Source organism: Oncorhynchus keta, chromosome 14 (assembly GCF_023373465.1).
Source record: "Oncorhynchus keta strain PuntledgeMale-10-30-2019 chromosome 14, Oket_V2, whole genome shotgun sequence".
Classification (NCBI taxonomy): domain Eukaryota; kingdom Metazoa; phylum Chordata; class Actinopteri; order Salmoniformes; family Salmonidae; genus Oncorhynchus; species Oncorhynchus keta.
In genome coordinates this window covers 59,812,813-59,828,597 of record NC_068434.1, presented here as the reverse complement: position 1 = coordinate 59,828,597, position 15,785 = coordinate 59,812,813, and the positions used below count along the sequence as shown (strand labels likewise).

Genomic DNA, 15,785 nt, shown 5'->3' with positions numbered 1-15,785 from the left:
CAAAATGGCTTCTACCTGGAACAAAATGGGTTCTTCTATGGGGACAGCCGATTAATCCCTTTGGAACTATTTGTTCTAAGAGTGTAGGTAATAATCTGTAGACAGGCGGTCATTACCAGGTTATGATGAGGTCTTAACTATGACCAGCAGGCTTATACATTATAGCACATAATAGTGGTCAGAATGACCAGTTTCCGACCAGAATAAGACGTCATAAAAAGATGTCACGCTGACTGACGTATTTTCAACCAGGTTTTTCCCACTGGGTTGGAAGAGATTTCCAAAATTAGAATCACTTGGTGTCATGTTCTGACCTTTATTTCCTTTGTTTTGTATTTATTTTAGTATGGTCAGGGCGTGAGTTGGGTGGGCAGTCTATGTTTGTTTTTCTATGTTTTGGGGTATTTCTATGTTTCGGCCTAGTATGGTTCTCAATCAGAGGCAGGTGTCATTAGTTGTCTCTGATTGAGAATCATACTTAGGTAGCTTGGGTTTCACTGTGTGTTTGTGGGTGTTTGTTCCTGTCTCTGTGTTTTGCATCAGACAGGGCTGTGTTTGGTTTTCCACGTTTATTGTTTTGTAGTGTTCGTGTTTATCTTTGTTTATTAAACATGAATCAATATAATCACGCTGCGTTTTGGTCCGCCTCTACTTCACCCCAAGAGAACCGTTACACTTGGAGCTGATTTGCTGGTGTTTTTATAGTCTTTTATGTCCCTCCCCCCAAAAATAAAAACCTTTTTATTTTCTTCTCAGAAAAATAATGAAAGCGAATAAAATACAATTTGCCAGTTGGGGAACTGCGATGAAGGCTCAACATTTCTGACACAAGAACTTTGTTGGAACCTACGACCACACGTAATCGAATCCCTGAGCTGACAAGGTAAAAAATCTGTCGTTCGGCCCTGAACAAGGCAGTTAACCCACTGTGTTCCTAGGCCGTCATTGAAAATAAGAATTTGTTCTTAACTGACTTTCCTAGTTAAATAAAGGTTAAAAAAATGGTAGTTATTCGGCAGACCGAGACCCTGTTACACTGAACAAGTCAAGACATCCGACAATCGTTTACGACCTAAGAATTTTCCCACAACGTGGAAATTTAGTCTGGGATGGCAAAATCGTGGCAAAAGATGGCTAACATCTTACTGTCTGTACGGCCCTTTAACATGAGTACCCTACACTCCACACTACAGCCTAGTGATCCCTGTTTTGATGGGTCTGATCAGGAGCAGCCTGTGATGTCAGAGGGCTGTGTTCTGCTGGCTGTTTGACGAGCCCTCTGGCACGTGGAGGTCTGCCCTCCTCTTCACCTTCCAGACCCAGACTACACAATACTGCAGCTGTCATTTTATTATGGACTTTGGTTTTGGAGTTTATAAGTTATTAAAATACTCCAATTACACCAAGTTTAATTCTCCTGCGCTTGACTTCCCTGCCACCCACATACACAACGTTTACAGCAGCCTGCTGCAGTTCCAACTCCACTAATTGAAGAGAACTCTACCTGCCCGAATGCATAGTGACAACTTTAAAGTTTGGTGGAGGAGGAGGGAGAATAATCTACTCCTTTCTCTCCTTCTCCAGAGTCTCACCAGGTGCTCAGCAGAGACCAGAGAGCTCAATGTCTTTGTTCTGGGCTCGTATAAGGAACATTTAGTGCATTTAGGACTAATAATCAATTTGAGGTTATATGCACCGTTCTTATGCTCTAGAACTGAGCGGTTGCTATGGGAATAGTTGACAATCCAAACAGAATATTTTTATCCTAATAAAGGTTGCTGCAACCTACACTATATATACCAACATATGTGGACACCCCTTCAAATGAGTGGATTCTACTATTTCAGCCACACCCGTTGCTGACAGGTGTATAAAATCGAGCACACAGCCATGCAATCTCCATACAAAATAAACATTGGCAGTAAAATGGCCTTACTGAAGAGCTGACGGTGCCACGTGACTTTTAATGTGGCACCGTTATAGGATTGCGCATTTTCAGTTTGTCAAATTCCTGCCCTGCTAGAGCTGACCCAGTCAACTGTAGGTGCTGCTATTGTGAATTGAAAACGTCTAGGCGCAACAACGGCTCAGCCACTAATTGGTAGGCCACACAAGCTCACAGAATGGGACTGCCAAATGCTGAAGCGCGTAGCTCGTAAAAATCATCTGTCCACGATTGCAACACTCACTACTGAGTTCCAAACTGCCTCTGGAAGCAACGTTAGCACAAGAACTGTTCATCGGAAGCTTGATGAAATAGGTTTCCATGGCTGAGCAGCCGCACACCAGCCTAAGATCACCATGCACAATGGCAAGCTTCGGCTGGAGTGGTGTAAAGCTCACCACCATTGGACTCTGGAGCAGTGGTAAAAGGTATCTCAAAGGTGCTTCTACACCTGCATTGCTTGCTGTTTGGGGTTTTAGGCTGGGTTTCTGTACAGCACTTTGAGATATCAGCTGATGTACGAAGGGCTATATAAATACATTTGATTTGATTTGATTTGGTAGCGCGTTTTCTGGAGTGACGAATCACGCTTCACCATCTAGCTGTCCAACGGACGGATCTGGGTTTTGGGGATGCCAGGGGAACGCTACCTGCCCGAATGCATAATGACAACTTTAAAGTTTGGTGGAGGAGGAACAATGGTCTGGGTCTGTTTTTCATTGTTTGAGCTATGCCCCTTAGTTCCAGTGAAGGGAAATCTTAATGCCTCAGCATGAAATTACATTCTAGACGATTCTGTGCTTCCAACATTGTGGAAACAGTTTGGGGAAGCCCCTTTCCTGTTTCAGCATGACAATGCCCCTGTGCACAAAGCGAGATCCATACAGAAATTATTTGTTGAGATCGGTGTGGAAGAACTTGACTGGCCAGCACAGAGCCCTGACCGCAACCCCATCTAACACATTTGGGATGAATTGGAATGCCGACTGTGAGCCAGACCTAACTGCCCAACATCAGTGCCCAACCTCACGAATGTTCCAACATCTAGTGGAAAGCCTTCCCAGAAGAGTGGAGGCTGTTATAGCATCAAAGGGGGGACCAACCATATTAATGCCCATGATTTTGTAATGAGATGTTTGACTAGCAAGTATCCAAATACTTTTGTTCAGGTAGTGTATGAAGAGGTAGAAGAGAAAAAATTGACAGCCAGAAACAGTAAAATAACAACAGGCAGATTTAGACTGGTATGTTGACAAGGTAAAGTGCCAGTGTATGGAGGAATCGTGCAAGGACACAGGTGCTTCAAATGCCCTCTCACTGAGATGGCTTACTCACGCTGACTGACTGTGTGTAGATAACAGATTGAGAGTAAACCAAGTCTCACACACACACAGAAATTCACAATAAAGCACAAACAAACTTCCTTGGGGAAAAAACCTACACTCCGTCCCAAGACTGTTTCAATACCGTATTTTTTGAGCTCTGAAAACACAGGCTGCTCTTTTAAAGGCAACACAAATAGAAGGAAATCTCCAGGGCCTCGTGGGGCCCTCCTTTCCTCCCTAGCCACGCCTGCGTGATGTGATGTGTGTGCCTCGTCTTCTATAAGATCGTTCACGCTGTGTCTTTTATGCTGAATGACGCGGAGCGACCATTACTGACTGCTATTGACATGGAGAGGTCACGCGCTAATGTAGACCCAGCGCAGACGCACCATTACTCATGGCCTTCCAGGCCAGCGAGGAGCGACTGCACCGACGTGGGGCTCTGGCTCTCTCAGACAAACGATCAGACGGCACGGTCATTTTTCTGCACTGGCCCATTGCTTCCCACCTCCTTGGCTGGGGAGACACGCTGCTCATTAAGGCCTGGATAGAAATGGGAAGGAGTTGCAAAAACAGCCGCATTTGTCTACTGACAGCCTAGATATTAAAACGCTGGAATGGCTGGCAACTCTCTTCCTGTAGAATAGAGTCGAGTCGAGTCGAGGAGAGTGGAGGTGTGTAGAGGAGGTGAGAGGGGGGGGGATGTGGCATCTCTGAAAGGTCACTAGGTGCCTCCTATCCCTTCGTTTGTCTCTTTGATTAAGTCTGGCAATTAGGCAACTGTGCTGCTTGGCGCTGCGATTCAGCCGGCAGATTGTAAATAAACTAATCAGAAGCAGGCAGATCCAGCGTTAAGGAGAGAGAGAGAGAGAGAGAGAAACACTTAGACACCCCCCGCACAAGTTTGACTGCAGACAGATTGACGAGGCAATCGATGATTGGAGGGTGTATCAGAAAAGGAGAGAGCAGGATGAAAGACTGATGTGTCTGGCGAGGCATCTCAGCAAGGAGGAAGATGAGAGAGAAGAGAGTGAAGAGAGAGAAGATAAAGAGAAGAGAGTGAAGGTTGAGGATGAGCAGGAACTAAGAAGGCAGAGAGGAATGGGGAGCCAACAGAGGAAAATATGAAATAACAAGAGAGCTGCAGCCAACTAGCAGGGAGAGCTAGACGGTAGAAGTGGACTGAGAGAAGTGAAGTACTACAGTAATAGAGGAGAGGATGAACTAAGGCAGAAAGAAGGGTGGATAAGAAGACTCAGATTAACAGAAAAGTGTAGGAGGGCAGAGAGAGCGAAAGAGAGAGAAGGATACAGCATGACAAACATTGAGCTGCCTGGGAATTTGGCAGTGTGACACATGGGAGATGGGAGGGTGCCTCACTTGGACGGCCTTCTGATAGTTTACATTTCTGTTTCGACAAAAACCACGGCACCTTCTGATAATTAATCCACCAGAGGATTACCGTCATTCTGGCTGCGCTCTGCCCACTGCTGTACCACTCACACACACAAACACACACACACGTGTATTTTTGTCAAGCAAAACTTTTATTGTACTAAGCTTACAACTACGCAGTACTACGCTAACAGGCTGACTACATCGCTTGCGTCGCGTGCGCGAGGGTTGCAAAATACACTTTGAAATCTGTGTTATTCAATTATTGCACCCACACTGCTCGGGTGGGCTAAAATAGAAGTCAGTTCTATTTCTGATGCAGATTGCGCTGCAAGTCCTGCGTCTCCGATCTCCTCATTGGTTTATAGAAGCAGGTACCCAGGTGCCATCTTCTCATTTGATATACCCACGTGGGTGATTGAAAGATGAACGAAGTCAGTTGCAATAATGCACCTAATTTATGAAAGTAGCCAATCGCAATACAAAGTCAAGAGAAGAAAAAGCCTGGAAGGATGAGAGATGACTAGAAACGATTCGATTGACAGTTTTATATGTGGATTAATTGGTGGAGTAGAGGACCTTGTGCATTTCAGGTAAAATAACTCAATGTTTATATCCCAGGACAACTTAGCTAGCAACAGCAAGCTAGCTAAAAAGGACAAATTAGCTAGCAAGTGCAAGCTAGCTAGCTAAATTTCCATAAATGTTTAATACCCTGACCTGTCCCCAAATTAATATAATTGATTCAGAGTTTGTTTGACATTTTAACCTGCGTGTCGTGATTGCGTTTGGTGTGGGGGGACAGAAGACATTTATGCATGATGGCGGACGCGCGCAGCCAGTTTGGGTTCCATGTAAGAGTAATTTACAGTATATATAATATTCTGCCCATATGAACACATTTATTTTAGGCCATAACTGAACCAATTTCTGTAGGATATATATATATATACAATGTTCTGCCCTATATGAACGAATGTATATACAATATTTATAGACATATTAAATGAAAACAATCAAGCACTAGGCTGCCCGTATATATAGCCATACATGAAACACAATGACATACACAACGTTGTTTCACATTCTTTAATAACAATAAGGCAATAGGCTACAGCTCACTTCACAGATTCCCCGGGAAACTCAACGTATTGTAGTCTCACACTGCCGAAAGAGCTTTCACCATAAAATATAACACTTGCTTTGAGCACACACACACACACGCACACACACCACGCATGCACACACAAACACGCACCCACTCACGCGCTCACAGACATGCCATCAAATGCCACAACTGGCAAAGAAATGCAATGACACATTCCTAATTTGTGAAGGCATGCTAGATTTAGGGACAGAGAGTAGGGGAGGGGTTGGGTGGCACTCAGCAACTCATCTGTTCTGTTCTTTTATTCCAACATTTATCTTCTTCATCCAAATCCAGAACTTAGTCATGGAGAGACAGGCTGGGTCAATGATGGTCATGGCCACAGCAGACGGCCAGAGCGGAGTGGAGCTTTGACTAAACGCGTTGTGATCTCTCAGTCAGAACCGTCGATCGCCACTCACAGTTACACACACTCTGGTGACAAGTGACAGTGACAGCCATGTCCGCTCCTACTGCGGTGGCCGCACTCCTGGCGGGGGGAGCGTAGTCACGGCAACAAGATGACGGACAGGGCCTCATCGTGTGTGTGTGTGTGTGTGTGTGTGTGTGTGTGTGTGTGTGTGTGTGTGTGTGTGTGTGTGTGTGTGTGTGTGTGTGTGTGTGTGTGTGTGTGTGTGTGTGGTCTTCTGTCTAAGGTGAGCATTTGCATATACAGTATGCACATGCCATGATTATGCACATGGAGGACATATATTTGGTGGCATGTCCCTCTCTCAATCTTCAGCACCTGCTTACGATTCATAAACTATGCACTGTTTAGTATATTCACACGCACACTTCGCCATTCATTCCATTCCATAGCTTTGGAAAGGGGGATACCTAGTCAGTTGTACAACTGAAAGCATCCAACTGAAACGTGTCTTCCGCATTTAACCCAACCCCTCTGAATGAATATAATGCAAAAGAAAAGAAAAGCATTCACCTCACATTTACCCCCCACAAAGCTTCCAATAAGTCCTTAAGCATTCTCTCCTTTCTTCCTTCGTTCTCTTCGTCACTGTAAATCCTAATACGTTACCATCTTCCAGTAATTAAGTGTGTGTTGTTTTACACATCACTGCCATTCTATAATCCTTCCAAGCGGACTCAATCTACTGTAAGCAGATTGCTGGGCAATGAGATTTTAGAAATAAACAACAGTGAGGGTATACATATCAACTTTGGGTATGTATACTCAACTGAATATCTATTTTCCTCATGCAAATACGTGTTTTTGTGAATATCTGCTTGGAGATCACAATATGCAATTTAAGAGAAACGCATTATACAAATCTATAATCAATCTATTAGTCTTTAAGCTGAGCTTGCTGTGCATGGTATGTGTGTGTGTGCATACATACATGTGTGTGAGCGTGTGTGTATACATACATGTGTGTGAGCGTGTGTGTGTGTGTGCATGCATGTGTATGCAAGTGTGAAATGACTGTCTGAGGGATAAGATGAAACAGAGAGAGTGGAGGAGAGAGAAAAGAGGGTGTGAAGTACAGACAGCGAGAAAGAGAGAGAGAGAGTTTGCAGACGTTCACAGGTATAAATTCTATTTACGCATCTTACCAGGGTAAAGTGTGTGTGAGCCGAGCGAGGCTATTTCCAGCAGGTGAGAATGTGTGCATCAGAGCATATGCTTGTCTCGTGTGCATACCTTACGTGGGTTTGGATGTACGCATCTTTGCGTATGTCTATGCGTGTTTTGCACAGTGTGTGTACTTGTTTGTAGAGAGGGGGGTGAGAGGGGGAGAGAGAAACTTAGTTAACTCATGTTTTGTACACGTGAGCAAGCAGACAATCTTCTGGTTTCCTGACAGCGTCAGGAAGCCTCCCATATGCTGTTTAATGTCCAGGCTCCGCCCCAATCAGATTAACAGTAACGCCAGGAAGGAGAGGAATTAAGTCTCCGACAACCTATCAACTTCTGCTCAAACCCAAAACCCAGCTCCCTCTGTGTGGATCAGACAGTCAAACGCTATGGTGGATAGATAGATAGAGGATAATGGATGGGGAAGGATCAGATCCCCCCGTGTATATAACACGTTTGGGGTTCTTATCAAAACGCAATGCGCGTCTGATCCAGCTGTCAGTTCTTTGTCAGTTTGATTGAGAGTTATGCCATCTTCAAGCGTGCTTCAGCAAGACAAATATGCACCCCATCATAGTGATGCCTTTGACAGTCATAGCATGTTCTGTATGAGAGAAAAGATCACACAACCACTCAGGTCGACATGACAGACAGAGGTCTGATACAATGTGTTAGACAGCCGAGGGAGACAGCGAGAGAGAGAGTGTAATGTTTACTGTTCATTTTCATTGAAAGAAACACTTTTATTTATTATCTATTTCACTTGCTTTGGCAATGTAAACATATGTTTCCCATGCCAATAAAGCCCTTAAATTGAATTGAGCGAGAGAGAGGAAGAGGGGGAGGAAGAGTTGAGGGGAGAACGAGAGAAGGTGAGAGAGAGATAGTGGAAGGAAAGAGATGGAGAAGCATGAAAAAACATGCTATGATTGAGAGAGAGATACACAGAGAGATGACTACCCTGACGGGATATAGAGATAGTAAAAAGTGCCACAAGGCAGAGAACGTTAAGACGGGAATTCTGACGCCACACACCTGTTTGATCTGCACACGCGCTCCCCCTCTCCATCCCCCACGCACACATTAATTGATCCCACTGCAGCAATATCATGGAGACCATACATATCAAACAGTAGCTCATAGCCTCAACCAATATACAGCTAAAGAGGCCCACCATTTCCATATTATAGAGCTTCACACAGCAATTAGGAGGAGAGACTTCTCTCAGTGTGTGGAGTTCAGAGAAGACGTGAAGGAGACAGGGGGGGCAGGTCTGTGGGGCTGTGTGTTTTTGGGACCGCTTAAGTGGATAAGGCTGAGGCCAGTGTTAGTGGATAACAGAGACAGACAGACAGCCAGACATAGATAGGGATAACCATATACGATTCAAGTGGTGCTCTGCTCCCCCCAACGCCAGATAATGGAAAGAGCCCAGGGTGATTCCCCTCAGACAAGCTAATAGAGAGTAGAGACCAACTCACCTGAGAAGGCTATTTCACCCCAGGCCAGCCAGTGGAAAATATGGAGCCTCTCACCCCAGCCGGCACGGATAACAGAGAGAAAGTCTGACTGCCTATAGGAAAGCGAATGACTCTCTAACTCCAGGATAGCTATTGGGGAGCCAGGACCAACACCCCCAGGTATGGGAAACAAACAGACATGGACTATTACAGCAGACTGAATAGAGATAATCAACTGACCAGTGGAGGTTGGAGAGAAGGGGACGGTCACAGGACTGTGCGCAGCACATTAATTAGCATGATATACAAGCTGCAGTAGAGCTCTGTTATCAAACCACAGCCAGGCTCACTCACTGGCCACCAGGAAGAAACGTGTGCATCACTGAGTGTGCATGTCTGTATGACGGTTAACAATGTGCAATACAATATGCTGTTTGAAGATATATAGCAGTGGCTGTTTGATCCTGATAAATAAAGTAATAACAGACTATATATTTTCATCTTCCATCTGTCTGACTCTGACTACATGGTCCTGCTCTCCTGTAGGATCAACCTGGTCTCAGAACATTTAGCATTTTTCTGTATGTAAATCCAAGACAATCCATTTAGTATGATATATTACGTTTGGTATAGTTGCATACGATAAATGGTAACTTAATTTAACGTGAAAAATAATGGAAGGCGGCTAGTCGGGGTGGATTGATGGGCGTATAATGTGAACTTCTAGCAAACCAAACGTTCTCTAATTATCAACTTTGTGTCACGTTCTGACCTTTGTTCCTTTATTATGTCTTTGTGTTAGTTTGGTCAGGGTGTGAGTTGGGGTGGGTAGTCTGTTCTTTTTTCTATGTTGTATTTCTGTGTTTGGCCCGTCAGTCAGGAGCTGCAAGAGCCGCCCGTCAGTCAGGAGCTGCCAGAGCCGCCCGTCAGTCAGGAGCTGCCAGAGCCGCCCGTCAGTCAGGAGCTGCCAGAGCCGCACGTCAGTCAGGAGCATCCAGAGCCGCACGTCAGTCAGGAGCTGCCAGAGCTGCCCGTCAGTCAGGAGCTGCCAGAGCCACCCGTCAGTCAGGAGCTGCCAGAGCCGCCCGTCAGTCAGGAGCTGCCAGAGCCACACGTCAGTCAGGAGCATCCAGAGCCGCACGTCAGTCAGGAGCTGCCAGAGCCGCCCGTCAGTCAGGAGCTGCCAGAGCCGCCCGTCAGTCAGGAGCTGCCAGAGCCGCCCGTCAGTCAGGAGCTGCCAGAGCCGCACGTCAGTCAGGAGCATCCAGAGCCGCACGTCAGTCAGGAGCTGCCAGAGCCGCACTTCACTACAGCGCTGCCGAGTCTTCCATCTATCCAGGGCCCGCTGCAAGGGTCCCCAGTCCAAGGTCGGCGGCGAGGGTCGCCGCTCCAAAGGCGCCACTTAAGTGGGCCAAGACTATGTTGGAGTGGGGTCCACGTCCCGCGCCAGAGCCGCCACCGCAGACAGACGCCCACCCAGACCCTCCCCTATAGGTTCAGGTTTTGCGGCTGGAGTCCGCACCTTTGGGGGTACTGTCACGTTCTGACCTTAGTTCCTTTATAATGTCTTTGTGTTAGTTTGGTCAGGGCGTGAGTTGGGGTGGGTAGTCTATGTTCTTTTTTCTATGTTGTATTTCTGCGTTTGGCCTGGCATGGTTCTCAATCAGAGGCAGTTGTCGCTCGTTGTCTCTGATTGAGAATCATACTTAGGTAGCCTGTTTTCCCCATTTTTGTTGTGGGTGATTGTTTTCTGTTTGGTGTGTATTCACCTGACAGAACTGTTTCATTTCGTCCATTCATTTCGTCCATTCACGTGTGTTCAGTCTAATAAATTACAATGGACACTTACCACGCTGCATATTGGTCTGATCCTTCCTACTCCTCCTCAGAGGAAGAGGAGATTCGTTACACTTTGACTCCTTACTATTTGTTAGCTCCTTTGCAACTACTTAGCATGTTAGCTAACCCTTTTAGTTAACTCTTTCCCTAACCCTGTCACGCCCTGACCTTAGTTATCTTTGTTTTCTTTATTATTTCGTTAGGTCAGGGTGTGACAAGGGTGGTTTGTTCAGTATTGTATTGTCTAGGGGTTTTCTGGTCTAGGTGTTTATATGTCTATGGTTGCCTAGATTGGTTCTCAATCAGAGGCAGCTGTTTATCGTTGTCTCTGATTGGGAACCATATTTAGGTAGCCATATTCCTTCGCTATTTTGTGGGTTGTTATTCTATGTTTAGTTGCCTGTTCTGCACTAGCCATATTGCTTCACGGATAGTTTAGTTTAGTTCTGTTCAGGGTTCTCTAATTAAAGAGTTATGTTCGCTTACCACGCTGCACCTTGGTCTCCTATTTATGACAACCGTGACACCCTGACCTTAACCCTTTAACCCAACCCTAACCTTATCCCTAACCCTTTTAACTCTAATCCCTAGCATAGCTAACATTAGTGAACTAGCTAACCTTAGCCACCTAGCTGGAATTTTGTAACATATCATAGGTTTTTCAAATTCGGAACATACTGTACACTTTGCAAATTCATAACATATAATATGAATTGTAATTCGTAAGCAAATCATACATAATGGGTTATGGCCATCCACAAATTAATACAAACCATACGAAACATAACATATCAAACTTAATTTAGTATCACGGACGTAGGTGCAGAATTATACGAAATGCTCTGAGACCAGGTTGCATCACCAGTGGGAAATATCACCTTGTGTTTGCATGATCTTTGCAATATCAAATGATCAACACGGATAAACACAAACATGACTGCTGTGTGTGTGTGTGTGTGTGTGTGTGTGTGTGTGTGTGTGTGTGTGTGTGTGTGTGTGTGTGTGTGTGTGTGTGTGTGTGTGTGTGTGTGTGTGTGTGTGTGTGTGTGTGTGTGTGTGTGTGTGTGTGTGTGTGTGTGTGTGTGTGCGCTAGTCTACATGTACTCAATAGGGAGCTGGTCTAGTTCACAGATACTGTTACAAGTGAGGTCAACCGACACACATCTCATACTTGATTAAAGCCAGCTGTTTTTCCTCATTACTGTGAATCCCCTGGCTTCTGAGAAACCTGCTCACAGTACACAAACCCAGACACAAGCACACCCTCTTTGCCAGACACGCTGAATCCACAGAAGGTTATGGACATAATGCCACAGGACAAGCACACAGACAGACAGTAATGAAAACACCAAAGGCCGAGCTAATTAAATCACCAACCCTGACAACAACTCATTCAGGAGTGGTTGTAGCTCGCCTTGGCTGCGCAGCGCATGAATGCCACGGAAAGATGCGAGTGGGCCATGGAGCAGACTGTGCGCGATAAACTCTATTCTGTGCGCGATAAACTGTGCGCGATAAACTCTCTCTATTCCCTCGAATAAGCGCACGAGTTCTCCAACAAACTGTGCTGCCACTCTAAATCCCAGAAATGAGAACGTGAATGAGATGGGATTACATGGATAATGCGAGCAGATGGAGCCAGGTCGAGCAGGATCTCCACTCAAAAAAGATTAGACTCGACCGCATGGCATTCCGGTTCCCCTAGCACAGAGCACAGATTTGTCCAAATTAAACACGGGTGTCTTCTTGAATATTTGAAATCAAGTCTAGTTGGTTATTTGATCAGAAAAAAATGTGGTTAATTCCTGAACCACACAAGCATTTTGGGATTCATTCAATAATTTCACAACACTCAGCAAGGGAAATGAGAAAACGAGAAATTATGGGGTTGTTATTCACTCCAATGCATGTAAATAGTTCCCCATACATCACATAGCCTAGAAATGAATGCAGAGCGCACCGGTTTTACACACACAGATGCCAAATTCCCTGTGCTCATTGTTGTAGACAGGCAACACTGGTTGAATGATCATCTGCATGAACACAGATATTATGTAATCCGCCTATCACTTCAGAACAGCTGGGTAAAATATAGCACGTTTTATCTGGCATTGTGCATGACAAATGAGCAATTGCCAAAAGGTGGGTTGTACTGCTGCCTTACAAAGGCAACTGGCAAATGTATTCATTTCAAAACCCAACCGTTCCTATGCACAGCCAATACCGTGGGCCTATGCTACCCTAATCTATAGGTCCCCACTAAAAAACAAAAAGCTCCTTTACTGCATTTCTATACAATTTAAAAACTCTAAAATGCTATTTGGAGAACAGCAAAAACTAAAACACAAGCAAAGATTACCCCATCCATTATTACATTGGTTGCTGTAGATTAATTCACATCAGTCGATCTACAAACACACAGCCTATTAGCTATACAATTCCCCGCCACACATTAACTCAGCACCGTGATTAAAAACGATAATTAATATGTACAGAGGGCTCTGTTAGCAGAAAGGGTATTTTATTAACAAGAGGTAAACAAATACATTTGCTATGCACACCTTTTTTTGTTGTTGTTGCAGTTTTACAGCTAATTTCCTGCAATTCTGCACATTTTACAGTATGTGTCAGTTGGAGCTGCTGTGGCCAACACTAGGTTGAGCACTCATAACAATCTATGGTCAGAAAGGTTTACATACATTGGGCGCAGGATCACCAATGGGAGCAGTGCAGATAAAGGATATTATTGCATTAGAAATACCATTTTGGCTGTAGCCTGGCACTCAAAAAGTACACGAATGGAGCCATTTCTGCAGGTAATTAACCTACAGTATTGCAAAGCAAAACGGTGCGTCTGAATATGTGTGCAACAAAAGTTCAACATTCGTATTCTGCTAACCATTTCTGTCAAGCCGTCTACGCATACAGTTCGCATCTATAAATCCAATGTATGCGCCACACAGAACGCACAGCAACTGCTTCTGCAACGCAATGCTCCAAGGCAAACTCCGCGTTTCATTGGAAATGAATGTACTTCTGTTGTACAATAACATTGTCGGTATGATCGAGTCGTTAGAACCAGTAGCACCCCCACGCCTCCTGTAAATTGAAAATAACTGCACTAATACCAGAAAACATATGCATACAACAAATCGTAGCATAATGTGAAATAATGTACTGTATTAACTAACTTAACTTGTGCGCGTTACATTTTTCCAAGGGTAACTATTTGCAAGGCGCACGTCTCTCCATGCATAATTTACGCACGCGCGTGGTTTCAACCTATTGGAATCATGAAGGCAAAGCTGATGGTGTTTCATTAAACATGTAACCACAGAAACTAATACATTTTAAATCATATCATTGCACTTTAAAGCATGACACTTTTACAGAGAGGCTCTGAGTAGTTTAGGTGCTCAGTTCTCCACATCGATTCAGTGGGCTCATTTAGACCAAACCGTGGCCCGTAATTACTTTACAGAGGTCCTTAAGTTGAAGAGAGAATAAATACAGTTATATATCATAATATATTTAATGCATTACGTTGAAGAGAGAAACAACATTGAAGCTGCAATATAAAATTGCAAAGGCACTCTCACCTCTTTTATCCTGAACTTTCACAGTAATCTCCACGAGAGGTTCCGTCTCCCGGTCCAGGCGCCGTGTAATTACTATATCTCCGCTGTCCCGACTCACCGTGACAGGTGAGCTGTCCACACCGGGATCCATCAACTCAAAGCTGGCAGCCTGAAACCTCACCGGGTACAAGTTCATTACTACAGAACCGATACTGGCATCCTCGGAAACATTTAGTATGATCGGCTCGCTCGACTCAAGCAGGGACCTCGACTTCCGAGGTTGTCTGCTATTCGGTTCACCATGGGATGGCCGTGGAACCGCTGGCCATTGCCGGGGATTAATCTCGATGTCAATACTCTGACTGGTCCGTGAGGGCCAGCCGTGGTCCATCGCAAACACGTTAAACTTTATGGGCGCGGTAAGACCCAATATAGAGTCCACAAGCAGTACATCTCCAGTTTTTGGAACCACATAAAAACTGCCATTTTTGGGAAGAGCAAAGTAAATTAGTTCAGCGTTTTTCCCGCTGTCTGTATCCTCCGCGGTCACTTTATACACCACAGACCGCAGAGCAGTGGCGTCGTCTAGACTCATTTTTATATCAACATTAGGGAATGTTGGCTCGTGGTCATTAGTGTCCAAAACATCCACTTTCACAGATGCAACTTCTGCGACCACATGGTCATTAACGGCGCAGCTTTGGCAGCACAGACCCAGGCTGAGCAGGTACTCGGAGCGCTCCTCTCTGTCCAGGATGATCGAGGTTTTCAGAAGTATGTGTCCGCGTTTGTGGTGGGCAAATACCCGGAAATCTTCACTTCCGTCTCCCAAGAGTTTCAGATGCATGCCGGAGTTGGAGCACCATCTCTGCGCGTCAACCCGCTTCACAGGGATGCTGAGACCGTTTACTTTGGATCCAGGCTCGGAGTTCTCGAATACATGTCCATGAAAGAACGGTATCCTTTCCTCTGTCTTATTCCCAAGTACAGATGTCACGAAATAGCATATCAAAATAGTCCAAATCATGACTGTTGTCAGTTGTACCACACTGAGTGGTGTTATGCTTTCACTCTAGGACCATCAATCATTTCGAAAAACATATTTCATGTCCTCTAAAACTTCAGGTCAATTCTAGTATTAAAGTATTATTAATTCACAAAAAAGCTGTTCGTTTTCCTGGCTTGATTCATTCCTCTAACTTTCGCAGTCTTCTGTCTCCACTCCAGCAGCAGTCTGCGTGCGTAACCCTCAGGATAATGCAGCTCAAGTGCGCGCCTCCGCTTAGTGTTTCTGACAGCACTAGCAGCCTCTGGTACTGGACAGCGCCGTGCTCGAGGGGGCGTGGCCTACAGTGACTCCTCAGGGAAGCCCACGTCACGTGATGCATGTCTATCAGTTTTTTTATTCCAACACATAGTCTTCTTCCTGATTTCCACTCCGTGTCCAATAGCAATGACATGATAGGCTACTGTATGTTTTTAACTATCATTTTCACTCA

The 15,785-nt window shown here is 45.0% G+C and overlaps 1 protein-coding gene across 1 annotated transcript in view; it reads right to left on the bottom strand.

Annotated features, from left to right (window-relative positions):
* LOC118394137 (neural-cadherin-like) overlaps positions 1-15,553 on the bottom strand; it is a 192,308-nt gene extending 176,755 nt beyond the window's left edge. The window contains exon 1 of the mRNA XM_052462059.1: positions 14,308-15,553. Within this exon, the coding sequence (XP_052318019.1) occupies positions 14,308-15,313 (1,006 nt within the window). The 5' untranslated portion in view covers positions 15,314-15,553. The remainder of the gene's footprint in view (positions 1-14,307) is intronic.
* Positions 15,554-15,785: the final 232 nt, after the last annotated feature.